The following is a 22,527-nucleotide window of genomic DNA, read 5'->3' on the forward strand; positions in this document are numbered from 1 at the left end:
AATCATGTTTTAAAATAAATGTCCCTTCCTGGATCCTCCCACTGCCCTGTCTTCAGCAGAAGATCAGCACACAAAGGAGAAGGCAGCAGCTTCTGCCCAACTACCTCTCTGTGCTAGAAGAGCTTAGAAGAACTTCTTTCTTTCCTTCAAGGAATGTATAAAATACATTCGCATATTAAATACAGAGGAGTCGGAAGTACAAAAAACTGAGGAGTCGGAGTCGGAGCATTTATCTACCGACTCCACAGCCCTGGCATTCAGGCAAGTCTTTAGCATGCTACGGTTTTATCTTTTGCCTGATCAGTAAAAATGACTGAACTGAAGACATTCAGAATGCATGGGGATAAAACTGATCAGTTATTTTCCAGTATAGAGCCCCTAGGACGGAACTCAGTGCCGGAAAAGAAAAAAAGCTAGTGTGAAATAACCCTAACTTGAGCTGTGTAGTTCTGATACTGGGGATGCTCAGAAACAGCTGATTGCAGGGGTGTGGATGTTTCAGACCTCTGCCGATCAGATATGAATTGCCTTCCCTAAGGATAGGCCATCCAACAGTCACACCCCCACCAATCTAATAATTATCTCCTGTCCTGAAGATAGAGGATACCTTCATCTAACCAGAACAGCCCTTTACAGTGTAACTGCAGATTTTTTAATTTTTATACCCTAATGCACCGGGAGGAGGAGCGCAGCCCTGAGTGCCTGGGGAGAGCACCGGGAGGAGGAGCGCAGCCCTGAGTGCCTGGGGAGAGCACCGGGAGGAGGAGCGCAGCCCTGAGTGCCTGGGGAGAGCACCGGGAGGAGGAGCGCAGCCCTGAGTGCCTGGGGAGAGCACCGGGAGGAGGAGCGCAGCCCTGAGTGCCTGGGGAGAGCACCGGGAGGAGGAGCGCAGCCCTGAGTGCCTGGGGAGAGCACCGGGAGGAGGAGCGCAGCCCTGAGTGCCTGGGGAGAGCACCGGGAGGAGGAGCGCAGCCCTGAGTGCCTGGGGAGAGCACCGGGAGGAGGAGCGCAGCCCTGAGTGCCTGGGGAGAGCACCGGGAGGAGGAGCGCAGCCCTGAGTGCCTGGGGAGAGCACCGGGAGGAGGAGCGCAGCCCTGAGTGCCTGGGGAGAGCACCGGGAGGAGGAGCGCAGCCCTGAGTGCCTGGGGAGAGCACCGGGAGGAGGAGCACAGCCCTAAGTGCCTGGGGAGAGCACCGGGAGGAGGAGCACAGCCCTAAGTGCCTGGGGAGAGCACCGGGAGGAGGAGCACAGCCCTAAGTGCCTGGGGAGAGCACCGGGAGGAGGAGCACAGCCCTAAGTGCCTGGGGAGAGCACCGGGAGGAGGAGCACAGCCCTAAGTGCCTGGGGAGAGCACCGGGAGGAGGAGCACAGCCCTAAGTGCCTGGGGAGAGCACCGGGAGGAGGAGCACAGCCCTAAGTGCCTGGGGAGAGCACCGGGAGGAGGAGCACAGCCCTAAGTGCCTGGGGAGAGCACCGGGAGGAGGAGCACAGCCCTAAGTGCCTGGGGAGAGCACTGGGAGGAGGAGCACAGCCCTAAGTGCCTGGGGAGAGCACTGGGAGGAGGAGCACAGCCCTAAGTGCCTGGGGAGAGCACTGGGAGGAGGAGCGCAGCCCTAAGTGCCTGGGGAGAGCACTGGGAGGAGGAGCGCAGCCCTGAGTGCCTGGGGAGAGCACTGGGAGGAGGAGCACAGCCTTGAGTGCCTGGGCTCTGGCAGAAAAAGGAGGGGGAGGGCTGCTTTAGATGCCGCTTTCTCCTGAATGCAGCTAGAGCTAGAACACTCAGGAATGAGTACAATGCAAAATAAAAATAAAAAAAAGCTCCAAACACCTCCAAAGCATTTAAGGCATTTTCATCTGAAATACAAACTTCACAGATCAACTATGACTGAAAAGTGGTTCGGAAAACGCTGAGATCCCAAATGAATGCCAGTTTAAAGGAGGGGAGCTCCTGTGATTTCATTACTACGCACCTGCCAGGCATGCACAGACAGAAAAAAGTAGGTCTTTTGTTTTGGGGGAAAAAAAAAAACCACATGATTGTTCCCTAAACAAAATTAGCCATTATAAATAATTTAATGTATATGGGAATATATTTACAATAAAAGTAATATTTAAGCTTTTCATTTTCTAAATTCCCATAGAACCCCTTTAATGTCCTATCCTCTGGGTAGACATAACATACATCAATAGTAGATCAGCAGGGGTCCAACACTCAGCACCCTGCTAATCAGTTCAATTATTTGGTCAATAAAATGTAGTTTTATAGTACGATCATTGAACAGTAAATAAAAAAATTTAAAAAAAGTTCAGTTTCTTTTGAGGTAAATCTTTGTGTCTGATTGTTATCAGACTGATCGGTCAGTGCTAATGTCATCTCTATGACTACCTTTACAGCGCTGGTCATGTGACAATAAAATAAAAGTGGAGGTACACTTGTGTGAGCATGCCAAATACGTAAGCATAAGAGCAGAACTATAAAGGGGGCTTGTCTGAGTCACACAGGCTGCCAAGAAGATGTAATGTGGTCCACAATAGTGATGGAGTGTGTGGTGGGGCGGTTGGGTCCTACTGCTCTGGGGGTTTTCACAAGTAGAACACTGATTACCTATCCTCAGGATAGGTCATCAATATCTCATCGGTGGGGGTTGTGCCGCCAATCAGTTGTTTGAAGAGGTTACAGCACTCCTGTGAGCACTGCGGCCTTTCTTTCAGCACCGTACATTGTATAGAAGCCCATTAAAGGGGTATTCCCATCTCAGACATCTCGCTAGGATATGCCCCCATTGTCTAATAGGTGCAAATCCCGCCACTGGGACTCGCATCTACAACGAGAACGAAGCAGGGAGCGCTGTGGCTGGAGGATTTCCCGGGGTCGGGACAGCGCATGCTCGGCCCATGCTCCCATTCATTTATATGGGACAGACAGCTATTTTCGGCTGCCCCATAGAAATGAATGGAGGGCAGCTGCGCATTTCCCGACTCCATTCTCATTGTAGGTGTGGTCCAAGCGGTGGGACCGGCACCTATCAGACAATGGGGGCATATCCTAGCGATATACCCCCATTGTCTGAGATGGGAATACCACTTTAACTTGAATGGGACTGAGCCGCACATAGGCTAAATAATTGATGAACATGATATCACAAGTCTAGAATGAGGCCACAACAATCACCTCTTCAAACTGCCGATCAACGCATGTGCTGGGTGCCCCACCAATCAGAATAAGTCATCAATATTCTACTCCTGGAAAAAAAACTTAACCCTGAATGTAGCTAAATTGGTAGTTTTGACTGTCCATTTTTCAATCTTTTCCGTTTGTCTTAACAGAACAATGCATCAAGATCTGAAGAGGGCATGCAGTTAGGCACGGCGCCATCTAGTTTGTGACTTTCTAGGTAAAGGGGTTCTGCACTTAGACGCGCCCAGGCAAGTTGATACTAGTCGTGACGTCACTGGGACAGCAGTAAACCGCGACAATCCCGCGGCGCTGCTATAGCCAGAGGATAGATCATCAGTTTAAACAAAGTGCAGAACCACTTTAAAGAGAACCTGTCGCCACGAAATGCAGTGCAATCTGCAGGAAGCATGTTATAGAGCAGGAGGAGCTAAGCAGGTATAAAATCACACGTTTTACTGAATCTTTTCCTATAGAACTCTATATCAATCTGCTCAGCTCATCCTGCTCTATAACATGCTGCCTGCAGATGGCGCTGCATTTTGTGGTTACAGGTTCCCTTTAACCAGGTCTCAAGGACGTAGATTTAAGTCCACACAGTATGTATGTTTCTGAAAAGTTCCATCATACTTACATTCGGCTATTTTCTAGGTTTTCTGAATTAGGATCTCCTGGTAATCTGTAAAACATAGACATCAGTGCTTTATATGTATCTTACAAAGTAGTTCAGTACAGGAATAATGCCTTACACCAGACATACTGTTACATTTAAGTACACCTTACTACTAAACAAGGGTAAGACAGGCACGTACTCTGTGATGCTGTTAAACCTGTGTTTGGACCAGAACTTTAGACTATATTATATCTTATGTAAAATTGGCCTTAAATGGCTTGTCCTACCTGGGACACCCATTACATATCTACAGAATATGCCATTAATGTCTGAGAAGTGCAGGTCCCACCTGTGAGACCCTCTGCTACCTGAAGAAAGAGGCCTTGTCATTGACTATTGAAGAGAATGGAGCGGAGCATGCATGGCCATCTCTAATATTCAGTGGAGCTATGTTCTCAGAGGTGGGACCCACACTCCTGTGGATATGCCATAAATGTCCAAGATGGTAATACCCCTTTAACTGAGGCATTTCATGTTATACAATGACATATGGCATCTGCACACCGCTACCTTTATTTCTCATTCTAGTTTGCAAGGGCAATTAGATAGACTTTGTTTCTTTTGAGCATCTTAGGGAATCAGTCAGTTTCAAGGTGCCCTAAAATAGGGTCCTATTTCACCTGCAGATAAAGGGGATGATTGTGGGGAAGCAAGAGTTCCTTCTCTGCAATCGCCTTCTTTCTAGTGGAGGAGACTGTTACATTCAGTGATCTCCTCCACAGTATAAGAAGGAGTGATCGCTAAAGCCATCTTTCATCCCCATACTGAATCAGTTTGCTGGCAGCAGAGTGCCGATTACATGGCAGAATCTGCTGCCGGCAAATGAAGATTTTTAAACCTGCTAAAAGATTCCCATTACACTGCCAGATCATTGCTAACGTTACTACGAATGCTTGTTAGCGATAATCTGAACGATTATCTTCAGGTGTAATAGGGCCTTAAGGGAAACAAACTAGTGACAGGTCTCCTTAGCAAAATGCTGGGGTCACTTTATTTAAAGGGGTTGTACCGGGTTCAGAGCTGAACCCGGACATACCTCCATTTTCACCCAGGCAGCCCCAGTTCATGCTCCGATGCTCTCCTTTGCCCGGTGCTAAAAATTGTGCAGGGCAAAGGCATTTTTCGGAGTTCCGGTGACGTACCGGGGCTCTCCATGGGGCTGCCAGGAAGCCCGGTGACGTCACCGGCACTGATGGGCGGGCTTTAGCGCTGCCCTAGCGAATAAAACGGCTAGGGCAGCGCTAAAGCCCGCCCATCAGAGCCAGGGACATCACCAAACACACTGCCGGGCGAAAGTTTCCGCCTGGCAGTGTGTTTTTCATAAACAAAAGAGCCCTTACCCTGCGCGATCTAGCGCAGGGCAAGGGAGCGCATCGGCGCATGAGAATAAGGTCATGCTTGTTAGGGGAAAACACAGAATAAGGGCTCATTCAGACGGCCGTATGTTGCTTTCCGCATCTGATCGGCAAAATTTTGAGGTTTTTCTTCCATGTTGACTTTCATTTGGAAAAAGCAGATCGTAATACCTTACCAGCATTGTGAATGAGACTTGACAAATCTCTTGTTTACTTTGCTTGTTACTTCTGTGCAGAAACTGACCTGCCATGCAGATTTAAAAAATTTGAAGAATGTCAATTGTTTGCGCAATTTTTCACCTTGTATACAGCAGTTTTCCCCATAGACTTTGACTTCAGAAAATCGCAGGAGCTCCGGTGCCTTCTCAAACAGCTGATCGGCGAGGGTCCTGGGCCCCCACAATCAGTATTAATCTCTCAGAAAAGCCTTTTAACTACGGCCAATTACAAAGTTGCTCCGTATCTCATTTTAGACACAACGGCACACTAAAAATGGTTGGAAAAAGAAAGAGTAAGCTAACCGTACCAGCTTTTGTGTGTCGATTTCATGATGAGGCCTTCCACCAACTCCAAGTAGAAGCCTAAAAAAGCCGCTGAGGCACAGCTAACTGAGAACATTATGGACTATATCAGGAGGCCGTGACTGACAAACTGCACACTTGCATTCCTCTCCAGTAAACCGATACAGATGTTACATAGCACCAGACATAAAAGTGGCAGTACATGCTTGTCATGAGGCCAGGCGAGCAGTTACTAGGAATACGTAGCACACAAACACTCAAAGCAGCTTCCATGCTCCGCCATACAGATCCAAATTTACAGGTTCTGTCAGCAAGATCACCTCTATTAAACCAGGCATGATAGGGTCGATCCTGCTGAAACAACCCTAGCCCCTCAGTGCACTGCAGCTCCTCTGCCTTCCCACCTTGGGCACTCCCTCTGCATTAACATGGGCAGCCGTCCCTCACTGCCCTCCTGTCTGGTCCTGTAACCCAACGCATGTGCTAGGGCACCAGTGAAAGCTGATGTACTGTGCATGCGCCAGTTGAAGATTCTTCAGTACATGTAAGTGATTACAGGTCCAGGCTGGAAGACCGTGAGTATGCCTAGCCCTGACACTCAAGGAAAGGGGGAGTGGCTAAGGTGGATGGCAGCTGCCCTAAGATGCACTGAGGCCTCATTAGCATATGGAATTAAAGATCAAGTTCTCTAAAATGGATTTGAACAAGACCAAGCAGCGCTCCAGATGGCGACCATTTTTAACCTTGTCACCAATTGCAACTGGGCTGCAGCACTGTAGCTGAATATTGCAGCAGGGCATGGGAGCCAATAATTTCTTGCCCCGCCGCCGATCACCTACGCTACAGGCCTGAGGTATATTTGGTAGTGAAATCCCAGGGCAGGCAGGAATGATGAAATCATCATGCCCGTCTGTGCCGGGAAGCACAGCACTGAGGGGTGCGCGTCTGCGTCGTACCATCCCGGCAGTACCAGCAGCTAGTGAGCGCAAGCGAAAGGACACAGGTGAGTATAAGATTTCAGCTGTTTTTTCTATTTTAGTGCCAACATTACTGGCCATAAGGGGGGGGGGGGGGGGGGGGGGGGGACACACGACCGTCCGTAAGGGGGGCCCTGGCGGGGGGACACACGACCGTCCATGAGGGGGGCCCTGGGGGGACATTACTGGGGGGATAATTACTATGTGTGGGGAAATTACTATATGGGGGCAGTGTGGAAGAGGTTACTACTGTGCGGGCAGTGTGGGTGGAAATTACTCTGTGTCGACACTGTGTGTGGGGGGGTAAATTACTATGTGAGAGCAGTGGGGGGGGGGGGGATTAATCTAAGGTTTTATTATTATTACTGGGGGCACTCTAGGTGGCATTTATAATTGCTGTAGACACTATGGGGACATTATTTCTAGTGGGGTCACAATTTTTTTGGGTAGTATAGTACCTGGGGCATTGGGGAGCACCACGGGCATAGTATTGGGAATGGCAGCAGGATGACATTGTTGGGACACCAGGATGGGGGGTTTGATGGAAAAATTTAAAAATCTAACGTGTCAGTAACAAACTCTGTAGAGACGCGATGCAGCTGAAAGAATTGGTCATGGAGGTCTGGGTCAAATGGATGAGAAGAGACAAGAGAAGGTCTACATGAGAGGTCACTGGATGTAAGAGGTATGTGGTGCTGTATTCTCCTATATGTAGTGCTGTTCCAAGTCTTTTTTATTATTAATAATTATTAATATATATATATATTTTTTTTTTTTTCCTTAAAATTGGCGACTAATTTAATATGGCTCCTGTTTATTTTATTTTTTAGTCTGGAGCACTGCCAAGGTTGTTTCACTGAGAAGAATCAACCCTACAGAGCAGTATGCCTGAGTTTATAGGGTGGATCCTGCTGAGAGATGCTCTTTAATCGATGATGACCTGTAGACTTGCAATCAGTGATAATCCACATGCAGGTACCGCGGCCCAGTCACATGGCACCATACAGCTGCATTTAGGTTTAATGTAATTGATTATTAGCAATCAATCCCTTTTAGTTAGGCTACCATCTTGAGAATCCTTTCTATAAGGAAACTCACAACATATATGGGCAGCTTTAAAGGGTTTTTTTCCCACCAAAGAGATTTATATTTATCATATGGGTACACAAAAAATATCTAATAGATGGGGATCCCCATCATAGGACCTTACTCTCAGGACCCCCTCCCCAAGTGGCTGCCACCTCTAGAAAGGGATGAATGGAAAAGCATTTGCTTCTCTTCCCTCAAGTCTATGGCAGTTATGGATCCTGCCGCACTAGCTTAAAGTTCTCCACAGCTTCCACAGACTTAACATCTTAAGCTGTGAACAAAATCAAATTCTGCAGGAACTTTGCATAATAATAAATACGTGCAAAAATTATATTCAATTGAAATTGTATTAAAATAAATGGTTTTGCCATGGATTTTATTTTTTTATTTATTTATTTTAACAGGAAAGCAAAAACAGAAGGCATGTTTTACGCAGGTCTGAATATATTGTTTTACTGCCTGAATATACGCTTTAAAGGAAATTTTATTTTTCATATATTAAAATCGTGGCGAGCTTGCCACATGTAGGATTTGTCAGGCTAAGCCTGGATGAGTGGCCCACTCCACAATTGTATGGGTACAGCCACTCAAAACAGGCTTGTAAGACGTGCAGAGCTGGAATATCAGTATGGTCCGTACTGGATGCCTCTTCTGATAATTCACAGATGCACTCCCATATATTCACTAGTGGTGCTTGGATTCCCAAAGATGTGTCAAGGGTACCAGCAACAAAGTTTGCAGCTTCAGTGGTCAGCTGCAACAATGTTTCCACATAGTGAACATGGGTAGATAGAGGAAAGGATAGATGAACTGTGGGTGAGAGCCGTTATGTACGAGCTCTACTTACAACCCAGCTGATTAGCATCCCTAATATCCGATCACTATCTTATTGAGAACCGTCTCTGCAAATATAAGCGTCTGCTCGACGCGTTTCTATGTCACTCTATGTATGGTGACATTTCTTCAGGAGCAGAAGTAACAGCGGCATGTGTGTAGATTATTATAGTCATGGACAATTCTACACTCTGCACACTGATGGAGGACGCTGCACGCTGCTATTTGCGCGCGTGCAGCTTCAAGAGATACAGCCTCCGGCGATGTGTTTAGCAGCCGTCTCGCGGCCGCTCAGCCGCCGATCTCATATTGAAGTCGCCACTCCCACTGGGCGGAGCTTCATCGGCAGGCGGTGACGTCACCCAGGAGGGGTAAGACGTTCTGTTTAACCGCTCTGCCTGATTTACTGTGCTAACCGCTGTTGTGGGTATTCTTTTAATGGGCAGAAAATTGCCTACCATCGTAGGGGGACACTGGGGGTTGGTGCCCTTATCACAGGTGATGTTTAGAACAGTATTTGCCAGCATATATGAGCTTATACTAGTAAGTCCCATCTAGCAGTTAATGCATGTGATATGTAGCAGGGCTTGCACATACAGAGCGCAGAGATGGGATCCCATAGATGCATATATAGAGCTGGATGCCGCTCATGAGCTATTTTGGGGTATCCCATATATCTCGCTCTTTGTATCCTATAATGATTGATGCATGGGATGGATATAAATCCCCATGTCTTGTACATACAATAGGTCCCCTGTATACACATCCAGAGCTGAACCCTGCTCATGTGATTTTTTGGGGAAGCTTATGTATCTCATTTTTGTATGATGTGATGATTATATATGTGTTATTCATGATAGAATACACATCAAATAAAGCAAGTGTACGATATATGGTCATTAAGACCAAAAGGTTTCAATGTGCGTAGTGTGAAGGTCCATTGGGCCTCTTTTTTGAGTAGTAGATTGTCAATATCTCCACCTCTTGGGGATGATCTGACATGTTCTATGCCCTGAAAAGAGATGCATTGTTGTATTCCTGGGTGGCACTCCGCAACGTGCTGGGCAATGGGTGTGTCATCTTCATTTGTGATATTTAGCAGATGTTCCCCAATGCGCCTCCTGAACTCCCTCTTTGTCTTGCCTACATATTGTTTAAGGCAGATACATGTGGCCACATATACCACTCCTACTGTTTTACAGTTGATGAAGGATCTGATAGTGAACTCGCGTCCCGTGGTTGTGCACTTGATCACATTGCCCCTTTTGATGGTTTTGCAAGCAATGCATTTCCCACATTTGAAAGTGCCAGGTGGTCTATTCGGGAGCCATGTAGTTTGTGCTGAGGGGCTGTATAGGCTATGCACCAGTTGATCTCGTAGGTTACTACCTCTTCTGTACGTGATTAGTGGCGCATCACTTATGAGGTGTCCGACTACTGGGTCAGATTTGAGGATACTCCAGTTTTCTTTGAGGATGTTTCTTATCTCCTTGTTGGCTAGATCATAGGTGCCTATAATCCTTATTTTATTATCTGAGGCTCTTGTTCTGGGGACCAGGAGGTCGTCTCTATTGCTAGCTGAGGCATGTTGATATGCCTTAGCAAGACAATGGCCAGGATATCCTCTCTGGCTGAACCGTTGTTGTAGATCAGAGGATGCTCTCTCAAAGTCAATCCATTCGGAGCAGTTCCGACGAGCCCTCAAGTATTGTCCCTTGGGTATCCCAGATTTTAGATTAGTGGGGTGTGCACTCTCCCATCTGAGTAGGGTGTTAGTAGATGTCGGTTTTCGAAACATTTTAGTATTGATCTTTCTAGATTTATCAATGCTAATGCATAGGTCCAGGAATGTCAGTTGCATATTGTTTATCTCGCTTGTGAAAAAGAGTCCCAGATCATTTAGGTTGAGTTCCTTAACGAAATTGTTGAAGGCCGTGCTTGTACCATTCCACAGAATGAACACGTCATCTATATATCTTAGCCATAAGACAATAGATGACGTCCATTGTTCCATTGTTTCACTGAAGACGTATTCCCTCTCCCACCAGCCCAGGTAGAGGTTGGCATAAGTCGGGGCACATGGACTTCCCATGGCCACTCCCCTGAGCTGGTGGTAGAATTTGCGGTCAAAGGTGAATACGTTATGGCTCAAAATGAACTCGAGTAGCTCGATCACAAAGCCATTATGGTTGGTCATATGTGATCCTCTTTCAGTGAGGAAAGCACTCACTGCCTGGCAGCCCCTGTCATGGGGTATGGAGCTGTATAGTGCCTCAACATCGAGGCTCGCCAGTAGGGTGCCTGGGTCACAATAGATGTCATTCAGGCGTCTCAGGACATCCATAGAGTCTCTAACATATGATGGAAGATTTAACACAAAGGTTCTCAGTACCTCATCTACATATAGGCTGATTTTTTCAGTTAGGCTATTAATGCCAGATACAATGGGTCTGCCCTTTAGCGGGCTCAGCCCCTTGTGGACCTTAGGCAAGCTGTAGAAAGCTGCTGTCACCGGATGTTCTGGTAGCAAGAAGGCAAATTCGTTCTTGTCTATGAGGTGTTTCTGCATGCCTTTATTGAGGACGCCTCTGAGTTCATTTTTGAAAACTTCCATAGGATTATGCTCTAGACGCCTGTAGCAGGATTTATCATCAAGGATCCGGGTGCACATCTCCACATATTTACTATCATCTAGAACCACCACATTGCCCCCCTTATCCGAGGGCTTGATCACTATTGTGGTGTCCTTTTTTAGAGTATCTAATGCATTTTTTTCTTCTATTGTCACATTAGATATGTGAGATCTGTGCACATTGAGTGTTCTTAGTTTTTCTGTGGTTATGGTAAGGAATGCATCTAGAGGGGAATATTCATTTATGGGTGGAGGCTTCCGCGAGGGTAGGCGAAGGTTAGTGAATGGGCCCTCACCAATACCTCTTTCACCCTCCTCAAAAAGGCCTGCTAGGAGTCTTACATCCTTTAGTTCTTCAGGATCAATGCCTAACTTCTGGCATTGTTCTTTATCGTTGGTGAGAAAGAATTTACGCCATTTCAGCTTGCGTATAAATAAATTTAAGTCCTTCACCCAATTGAAGGGATTATAGTGGCAGTCAGGGACAAAAGATAGGCCTTTACAGAGAACGTCCATTTCCACGTCAGATAGGTGGCGTTTGGAGATGTTAATAACTTGTAATTTATCGGTGTCTTTCAGTTCTAATTGCCCCTTCTGTTCCTCAGTGGATATTCTGAGGTCATTGGCATCGATCCTAAAAAAAAACCTCTGTTTCCCCTATCACTGCCACCACGGCCACGATTTCTATATCCACCTCTTTTTCTCCCTCTATTACCTGAGTTATTACCTGGGTTCCTGAAAGAAAAGAAACATTTCCAATTCATAAGGGACACAAAGGACTTTAAAGAAGGAAAAATATTTGACTTCATTAAAACAGATAAAAAACTATAAGTGACAGTGAAGCTGAACAGTCGTCCTCAGACTGTGATTTTGAATCTGACAGCCAATCTAAAAATAACTCAGGTAATAGAGGGAGAAAAAGAGGTGGATATAGAAATCGTGGCCGTGGCCGTGGTGGCAGTGATAGGGGAAACAGAGGTTTTTTTTTAGGATCGATGCCAATGACCTCAGAATATCCACTGAGGAACAGAAGGGGCAATTAGAACTGAAAGACACCGATAAATTACAAGTTATTAACATCTCCAAACGCCACCTATCTGACGTGGAAATGGACGTTCTCTGTAAAGGCCTATCTTTTGTCCCTGACTGCCACTATAATCCCTTCAATTGGGTGAAGGACTTAAATTTATTTATACGCAAGCTGAAATGGCGTAAATTCTTTCTCACCAACGATAAAGAACAATGCCAGAAGTTAGGCATTGATCCTGAAGAACTAAAGGATGTAAGACTCCTAGCAGGCCTTTTTGAGGAGGGTGAAAGAGGTATTGGTGAGGGCCCATTCACTAACCTTCGCCTACCCTCGCGGAAGCCTCCACCCATAAATGAATATTCCCCTCTAGATGCATTCCTTACCATAACCACAGAAAAACTAAGAACACTCAATGTGCACAGATCTCACATATCTAATGTGACAATAGAAGAAAAAAATGCATTAGATACTCTAAAAAAGGACACCACAATAGTGATCAAGCCCTCGGATAAGGGGGGCAATGTGGTGGTTCTAGATGATAGTAAATATGTGGAGATGTGCACCCGGATCCTTGATGATAAATCCTGCTACAGGCGTCTAGAGCATAATCCTATGGAAGTTTTCAAAAATGAACTCAGAGGCGTCCTCAATAAAGGCATGCAGAAACACCTCATAGACAAGAACGAATTTGCCTTCTTGCTACCAGAACATCCGGTGACAGCAGCTTTCTACAGCTTGCCTAAGGTCCACAAGGGGCTGAGCCCGCTAAAGGGCAGACCCATTGTATCTGGCATTAATAGCCTAACTGAAAAAATCAGCCTATATGTAGATGAGGTACTGAGAACCTTTGTGTTAAATCTTCCATCATATGTTAGAGACTCTATGGATGTCCTGAGACGCCTGAATGACATCTATTGTGACCCAGGCACCCTACTGGCGAGCCTCGATGTTGAGGCACTATACAGCTCCATACCCCATGACAGGGGCTGCCAGGCAGTGAGTGCTTTCCTCACTGAAAGAGGATCACATATGACCAACCATAATGGCTTTGTGATCGAGCTACTCGAGTTCATTTTGAGCCATAACGTATTCACCTTTGACCGCAAATTCTACCACCAGCTCAGGGGAGTGGCCATGGGAAGTCCATGTGCCCCGACTTATGCCAACCTCTACCTGGGCTGGTGGGAGAGGGAATACGTCTTCAGTGAAACAATGGAACAATGGACGTCATCTATTGTCTTATGGCTAAGATATATAGATGACGTGTTCATTCTGTGGAATGGTACAAGCACGGCCTTCAACAATTTCGTTAAGGAACTCAACCTAAATGATCTGGGACTCTTTTTCACAAGCGAGATAAACAATATGCAACTGACATTCCTGGACCTATGCATTAGCATTGATAAATCTAGAAAGATCAATACTAAAATGTTTCGAAAACCGACATCTACTAACACCCTACTCAGATGGGAGAGTGCACACCCCACTAATCTAAAATCTGGGATACCCAAGGGACAATACTTGAGGGCTCGTCGGAACTGCTCCGAATGGATTGACTTTGAGAGAGCATCCTCTGATCTACAACAACGGTTCAGCCAGAGAGGATATCCTGGCCATTGTCTTGCTAAGGCATATCAACATGCCTCAGCTAGCAATAGAGACGACCTCCTGGTCCCCAGAACAAGAGCCTCAGATAATAAAATAAGGATTATAGGCACCTATGATCTAGCCAACAAGGAGATAAGAAACATCCTCAAAGAAAACTGGAGTATCCTCAAATCTGACCCAGTAGTCGGACACCTCATAAGTGATGCGCCACTAATCACGTACAGAAGAGGTAGTAACCTACGAGATCAACTGGTGCATAGCCTATACAGCCCCTCAGCACAAACTACATGGCTCCCGAATAGACCACCTGGCACTTTCAAATGTGGGAAATGCATTGCTTGCAAAACCATCAAAAGGGGCAATGTGATCAAGTGCACAACCACGGGACGCGAGTTCACTATCAGATCCTTCATCAACTGTAAAACAGTAGGAGTGGTATATGTGGCCACATGTATCTGCCTTAAACAATATGTAGGCAAGACAAAGAGGGAGTTCAGGAGGCGCATTGGGGAACATCTGCTAAATATCACAAATGAAGATGACACACCCATTGCCCAGCACGTTGCGGAGTGCCACCCAGGAATACAACAATGCATCTCTTTTCAGGGCATAGAACATGTCAGATCATCCCCAAGAGGTGGAGATATTGACAATCTACTACTCAAAAAAGAGGCCCAATGGACCTTCACACTACGCACATTGAAACCTTTTGGTCTTAATGACCATATATCGTACACTTGCTTTATTTGATGTGTATTCTATCATGAATAACACATATATAATCATCACATCATACAAAAATGAGATACATAAGCTTCCCCAAAAAATCACATGAGCAGGGTTCAGCTCTGGATGTGTATACAGGGGACCTATTGTATGTACAAGACATGGGGATTTATATCCATCCCATGCATCAATCATTATAGGATACAAAGAGCGAGATATATGGGATACCCCAAAATAGCTCATGAGCGGCATCCAGCTCTATATATGCATCTATGGGATCCCATCTCTGCGCTCTGTATGTGCAAGCCCTGCTACATATCACATGCATTAACTGCTAGATGGGACTTACTAGTATAAGCTCATATATGCTGGCAAATACTGTTCTAAACATCACCTGTGATAAGGGCACCAACCCCCAGTGTCCCCCTACGATGGTAGGCAATTTTCTGCCCATTAAAAGAATACCCACAACAGCGGTTAGCACAGTAAATCAGGCAGAGCGGTTAAACAGAACGTCTTACCCCTCCTGGGTGACGTCACCGCCTGCCGATGAAGCTCCGCCCAGTGGGAGTGGCGACTTCAATATGAGATCGGCGGCTGAGCGGCCGCGAGACGGCTGCTAAACACATCGCCGGAGGCTGTATCTCTTGAAGCTGCACGCGCGCAAATAGCAGCGTGCAGCGTCCTCCATCAGTGTGCAGAGTGTAGAATTGTCCATGACTATAATAATCTACACACATGCCGCTGTTACTTCTGCTCCTGAAGAAATGTCACCATACATAGAGTGACATAGAAACGCGTCGAGCAGACGCTTATATTTGCAGAGACGGTTCTCAATAAGATAGTGATCGGATATTAGGGATGCTAATCAGCTGGGTTGTAAGTAGAGCTCGTACATAACGGCTCTCACCCACAGTTCATCTATCCTTTCCTCTATCTACCCATGTTCACTATGTGGAAACATTGTTGCAGCTGACCACTGAAGCTGCAAACTTTGTTGCTGGTACCCTTGACACATCTTTGGGAATCCAAGCACCACTAGTGAATATATGGGAGTGCATCTGTGAATTATCAGAAGAGGCATCCAGTACGGACCATACTGATATTCCAGCTCTGCACGTCTTACAAGCCTGTTTTGAGTGGCTGTACCCATACAATTGTGGAGTGGGCCACTCATCCAGGCTTAGCCTGACAAATCCTACATGTGGCAAGCTCGCCACGATTTTAATATATGAAAAATAAAATTTCCTTTAAAGCGTATATTCAGGCAGTAAAACATTTTCCACATACATACGCAAACTTCAGTCTTTAGTTACACCCTATGCAGGTCTGAATATACCATAAAAGGGTGGTCTCTCTGACCTTCGCACATGAATGGACAAGCACATATGTATGGACACGCTTACAGAGTGCTAGCTCATAGGTGTCCAGAGGGAGGGACGCCCTTCCAGATGCCTCAATAGGGCTTATGGACAGGGACTGTTTTTATGAGAAAAAGCTCTTTAGCTGCATTTTCTCACAATAAAGAGATTCTGTCACCAAGTTTTGGGCTATAGAGCTGCGGACATGCACGGCTAGATCGCCGCTAGCACGTCCGCAATATACCTGTCCTATAGGGCTGTGTGATTTTATTTTCTTTAGTCTTGTATGTGTCCAAGGGGCTGTACTAACCTTCCTGGAGCCCAGCCGTGCCCGCCTGTGAAGGAGCCCAGCACCGCCTATGTCCTCCGAATCTCCTCCTTTTATCAACAATAGTTTGCCGTAATCTTGCAATGCGCGAGCTCGCGCATGCGCAGTTCTTTCCCTAAGGTTGATGCCAGCACAGGAACACTCTACCGGCACTGCACATCACGAGATTACGGCAATCTATCGTTGATGAAAGGAGGAGATTCGGAGGACATAGGCGGTGCTGGGCTCCTTCACAGGCGGGCACGGCTGGGCACCAGGAAGGTTAGTACAGCCCCTTGGACACATACAAGACTCATTTACATAGCTCTAAAATCCTTTTTTAAAGAAAATAAAAGCACACAGCCCTATAGGACAGGTATATTGAGGACGTGCTAGCGGCGATCTAGCTGTGCATGTCCACAGCTCTATAGCCCAAAACTTGGTGACAGAATCCCTTTAAAGTTGAAATAAGAAATCCCCTCTAAGTTTCTGAGTGATTTCACACATAGTGGGGCATGCATCAATCATGGCATTTTTTAGTTCAGTCTTAAAGGTCTTCTATCAGCAGATTTGTACCTATGAAACTGGCTGACCTGTTACATGTGCACTTGGCAGCTGAAGGCATCTGTGTTGGTCCCATGTTCATATGTGCTCACATTGCTGAGAAAAATGATGTTTTATTATATGCAAATGAGCCTCTAGGAGCAACGGGGGCGTTACCATTACACCCAGAGGCTCTGCTCTCTCTGCAACTGCTGTACACTCTCCACTTTGATTGACAGGGACGGGCAGTGTAAACATCATCATCACGCTTAGCCCTGTCTATCAAAGTGCAAAGGGCACAGCAGTTGCAGAGAGAGCAGAGCCTCTAGGTTCAAACAAGGGATCGGTGGGGATGTGAATTTTAGTAAAAAGGAGAGCGAGACCCAGATTTCTAGTACAAAAAGACCACTCTCCTTTCTGCAGAAAGTCCTATACGAGAACAGATGCGTCTACGTGTAGGACAGCAGAGGCTGAATAAAGCTTAATAGACCTGGAAGAACTGTAGCCCATACACTGACCAACTGCTCCCTCATACACATGCAGGCTCACCATGTGTTCTGAATTGGGAGAGGGGAATAGGCCGCTGCCACGCACCCCTGCGAAGAAATGGATCTGGCACTGTAATTCAACATGGCCTACCTTTCTTTCCTCCAACATGGTCTGTCAGCGAAGAGCAGGGAGGTCCCTTACATGTGATCAGCCGGACCTGGCCAGGTCGAGATTTGAGGAATTGAACTTACTGGAGCTGGGAGATTCTGGTGACAACAACAGGTTTCCATCTGATTGGAAAGGTGCGGGGTTGTAAAGTATTGTCCATGTCCCTGTGCATACAACTACCGGCACACTACTGCCACCCAGGCAGTGGTGGACAACCCAGGGTAAGGCCGCACGTGGCATAAACACACTGGATTTTCCACAGTGGAATTGTATGCAGGAAAATCTGTAGCATTTACATTTGGAGCGGATCTCATCCACATACTGCAATGAAAATCTACCAACATAGTGGAAGTGGAGAAAGTCTCCAGCACGTGAACCCCAAAAACAGCTCAAAGGGGCCGCCAATGGTGGTCCAGAGAGTAGCGTCCGACTTTGGAGGTCTCTCCGTATCACGGGGCTGGGTCAGGGAACATTCACATGCAGCAGACATTTCTGTGACAAATTCCATTAATCTGGATTTAGTCGTTTCTGCGGCATGTGTACGTTTTTTTTTTAGATGAATGGGCCACATAAGCTTCAGCAATACAATCTGCCCCATGTGAATTCACCCCTTGAACACGCCCTGGAAATCTCATCCTAAGAACAGCTCCCCATGTGCAGAAAGCCCGTCCTAGAGCAGGAGCTGCTTGCCATAGGATAGTACTGACTGCATTAGACCACCAGGACATAAGACACGGCTTCATGAACCCCCGTGTCTGGCTTAGGCCTCTTGCACACAAACGTTTTTATTTTTCCCCGTTTACATTCCTTTTTTTGCGTTCCCTATACAGAACCATTCATTTAAATGGATCTGCAAAAAAACTAAAGGTACTCCATATGCCTTCCGTTTCTGTTTTTCCGTACAAAGATAGAACATTTCCTATTATTGTCCGCAAAACGGACAAGGATAGTACTGTTCTATCAGGGGCCAGCTGTTAAAAAATAGAAAGCACACGGACGTCATCCGTATTTTTTGTGGATCTGTTTTTTGCGGACCGCAAAATACTGAAAAAGCCATACGGTTGTGTGCAAGGGGCCTTAGGGTGAGGACAAGGTGTATATCATTAGTTGTGTCCCATCCCGATTCCTGAACAACATCAAATTCTGCTAAAATAAAATGTTACTGGCCTGGCATCAGACGCGCTGATGGTTTCATGGTTCTGGCAGAAGGATGACATACCATAGCGGACATGTGACAGCCACACTGGTCGGTATGGACACTACAACAATGCAGCCAGCTGTCTACTGTCACATGTTAAAGGGGTTTTCCAAGAGTTTTTAATGATGGACAGGTCATCAGTATCTAACTGGTGGGGGTCCGACACCCAGGACCCCTGCTGATCAGATGTTTGAGAAGGCACCAGCGCTCACAGTAGTGCTGCAGCCTTCTCTCTGCTTACCAAGCACAGCGTCGTACAGTGGATGTGCTTGGTATCGCAGGTCAGCCGTCAATGGGACTGAGCTGCGCCTAGGCCACGTAACATCACTGGCCTAGAAAAAGCTGGAGAAGGCCGCAGCGCTACTGCGAGTGCCGATGCCTTCTCAAACAGCTGATTGGAAGAGGTCCCGGGTGTTGGACCCCGCCGATCAGATACTGATTACCTATCCTGAGGATAGGTCATCAGAAAAAAACTCTTGGAAAAGCCCTTTAAGTAAGTTGACCTGGGTATTAACACATGGAAGAGGCTACATTTTTTACAGGGGAGACTGTGACAATTTGCTATTTTTATGCTGGTGTTCAGGCGATCCTGCATCCTGGTCAGGCATAAATGACAGCTGTCGACTGGACAAAAACCGCTGCATGGAACGTTATTTGTCCGACTGAAACCCGACATTTATGTTGGAAAGCGCCAGGATCACCGGATTCCATTATAGGCTACTTTCACACTGGCGTTTTGGTTTCCGTTTGTGAGATCCGTTCAGGGCTTTCACAAGCGGTCCAAAACGGATCAGTTTTGCCCTAATGCATTCTGAATGGAAAAGGATCCGCTCAGAATGCATCAGTTTGCCTCCGTTCCATCTCCATTCCGCTTTGGAGACGGACACCAAAATGCTGCTTGGAGCGTTTTGGTGTCCGTCTGACGAACTGAGCCAAACGGATCCGTCCTGGCACACAATGTAAGTCAATGGGGACGGATCTGTTTTCACTGACACAATAGAAAACGGATCCGTCCTCCACTGACTTTCAACGGTGTTCATGACGGATCTGTCTTGGCTATGTTAAAGATAATACAAGCAGATCAGTTCTGAACGGATGCAGACAGTTGCATTATCTGAACGGATCCGTCCATGCTATAGTCAATGGGAATCTGGAGGTGAACAGCGGCATCTAGTAGGTCGTTCTGTCGGACCAGCCTGCCAGATTTCATACTGCACATGTGAACGGAGCCTTAGGCTACTTTCACACTAGCGTTCGTCAGTCCGCTCGTGAGCTCCGTTTGAAGGAGCTCACGAGCGGACCCGAACGCCTCCGTCCAGCCCTGATGCAGTCTGAATGGATGCGGATCCGCTCAGACTGCATCAGTCTGGCGGCGTTCAGCCTCCGCTCCGCTCGCCTCCGCACGGACAGGCGGACAGCTGAACGCTGCTTGCAGCGTTCAGCTGTCCGCCTGGCCGTGCGGAGGCGAGCGGATCCGTTCAGACTTACAATGTAAGTCAATGGGAACGGATCCGCTTGAAGATGTCACCATATGGCTCAATCTTCAAGCGGATCCGTCCCCCATTGACTTTACATTGAAGGTCTGAACGGATCCGCTCAGGCATCTTGCTCACTTAGAAATTTTTCTAAGTTATTAATGCAGACGGATCCGTACTGAACGGAGCCTCCGTCTGCATTAATATGATCGGATCCGTTCAGAACGGATCCGATCAAGCGCTAGTGTGAAAGTAGCCTTAGCTACACGCCTGGTTTACTGGACGTTCGGAAAAAACACTTCACATGTACAACAGAGGAACGAGAGGACCAGGGGGCGACAAAGTAGGCAGTACCACGTTAGGGTGATCCCGCTAACTCCTTGCTCTCGGCCAATTACAATCTCAGAGTGGAGAAAGGCGGGAACCTGTCACATCGGCAAGCCTACCTGACCAGCTCAGTGCACATGAGAAAGTTGCGTCCATATTGCGGATGACAATAGTCCTTTCTATTGACTGGAGTGAGAACAATGCAGAATGCACACAGAAGGTATCTGTATTTTACACATCCGTTGTTTGAGGACTGTCTTAGGACTGACATCACCTTATCCTTTTTGCAGTCCACAAACTGCAGATCTGCAAAACACGGATACCGCCCGTGTGCATTTTAGGGTCAGCACGCCCTGCCCTTCCTTAGAAATGTCCTATCCTTGTCTGCAAAACGGACAATAATAGGACATGTTCTATCTTTGCAGAATCGACGTGTGGATGTGGGTCCACATCTGATTGGCAAAAAATGCAGACCGAAACTGTGGCAATGCGAGGGCCCCCTTAGGGCTCACGCACACGACTGCATGAATGGCTCCGCATCCATTCCGCAATTTTGCCCCTTATAAAAACATAGCGCATGTCCTTTTCTTGTAATAGGCATTTCTATCATGCCAGCTATATGTGGTCCGCAAACTGCAGAACGTACACGGGCCGGTATCTGTGTTTTGCGGACCACAAAACACTATGGTTGTCTGAATGAGCCCTTAGTCTGTGTTCAAATCTGGTCCGCTAGGCATTTGACAGAAACAAAGCTTCCGTTATTTTTGGCGGTGATGTGAACATAGCCGCCACCACAGCGCATGATAATGGAGGAGAGTTCTCAAAATTGAAGTTAAAAAAAAACTGGCTTAGTTGTCCATAGCAACCAGATTCCATTTTCCAAAAGAGCTGAAAATTGAAAGGTGGAGTCTGGTTGCTATGGGAAACGAAGCCAGTTTCCCTTTCTCCCCAGTAGGCGGTCATTGACCCTGCAGTAGAGAGTCAGTACTTGCAGCCCTCTGAGGCTAGGCCTGGTCCTAGAGGTGTCCGACCTGTCTCCGCCGAGCGCGCTCCTCTCCTCGGGCTCCGGGGCTCCCTCTCTCTCCTGCTGCCGGTTCTGGTCCGGGGAACTCATGCGAGAACCCGACACAATCCAGCAGGCACACAACTAGTCCAGCAGGGCCATGCACACAGGGACGTGACGCGCGTGTGACAGATGAATGAGCGACACTGTCACACGGACATGGGGCAGCGCGGCCACACTACGGCTGTCACACACGGTCACCGACTACTGTAGGGCTCGCTGGCGGCTTCCTTCTCCTCTCGTCTGGTCACCCCGAGCCCAGTTCCGCCATTTTGCTAGAAGACACGGACCTCGGGCAGCGCAAACTCGGAGGACCGGCGGGGAGGGCGGGGGTATCCCAAAGTGCAGCGCAGCACGGTACCATAGACTTTAGACTAACCTTCACTCATTACGGTGACAGTCCAGAAGGGGAGGCGGAAGTTGTAAGGCAGTTTCTCTCTATGGTTCGGGCAGGGCGTAGGCGGAGCATGCGCAGATGTGCATGACTAAAAGGGAAGCCGCTCCGCTGACAGATTCGCTAAGAATACGCCAGTGCGTGGTGACGTCACGGAGATGGCGCGTACTGACTGGGCATTGGGCAAAACGCTGTCATTTCTCCCTTGTGCCGTTAGATACGGGCACAGAGGATTTGCCCGTTATTTGTCACCTTCCTATGAGAACCAAGAAGTTTGTTTATTCCTTACATTGTATTTTTGAAACAAATAGAATTGAATTTCATCGTTCTGCAGGCAAATACTTGTATTCCCCATGGAATTCTTCTCTTAGAACACTGCATTGTTTCGGTGTTCCAACAATCAAAATAACAAAAACGTTTTTGTCCTTAGACTACTTTCACACTGGCGTTTTGCTTTCCGTTTCTGAAATCCGTTCAGGGCTCTCACAGGTGGTCGAAAACGGATCAGGTTTGCACTTAAAGGGAACCTGTCACCTCCAAAACACATATAAGGCTACTTTCACACCTGCGTTAGGTGCGGA

At 47.1% G+C, this 22,527-nt stretch overlaps 1 protein-coding gene across 6 annotated transcripts in view; it reads right to left on the bottom strand.

Annotated features, from left to right (window-relative positions):
* The window catches only part of UBE3A (ubiquitin protein ligase E3A), an 81,284-nt gene extending 59,253 nt beyond the window's left edge, over positions 1-22,031 (bottom strand). The window contains exons 1-2 of one of the 6 annotated variants that reach the window (XM_044283828.1): positions 21,932-22,031; positions 3,811-3,855 (exon numbers count right to left, since the gene is read on the bottom strand). In XM_044283828.1, coding sequence (XP_044139763.1) covers positions 3,811-3,812 — 2 coding nt within the window. In that variant the 5' untranslated portion in view covers positions 3,813-3,855; positions 21,932-22,031. Of the gene's footprint in view, positions 1-3,810; positions 3,856-5,504; positions 6,591-21,520; positions 21,879-21,931 lie in introns of those variants that run through there. The other 5 variants (XM_044283832.1, XM_044283827.1, XM_044283830.1 and 2 more) reach the window with 5 other exon arrangements.
* Positions 22,032-22,527: the final 496 nt, after the last annotated feature.

Source organism: Bufo gargarizans, chromosome 3 (genome assembly GCF_014858855.1).
Source record: "Bufo gargarizans isolate SCDJY-AF-19 chromosome 3, ASM1485885v1, whole genome shotgun sequence".
NCBI lineage: Eukaryota > Metazoa > Chordata > Amphibia > Anura > Bufonidae > Bufo > Bufo gargarizans.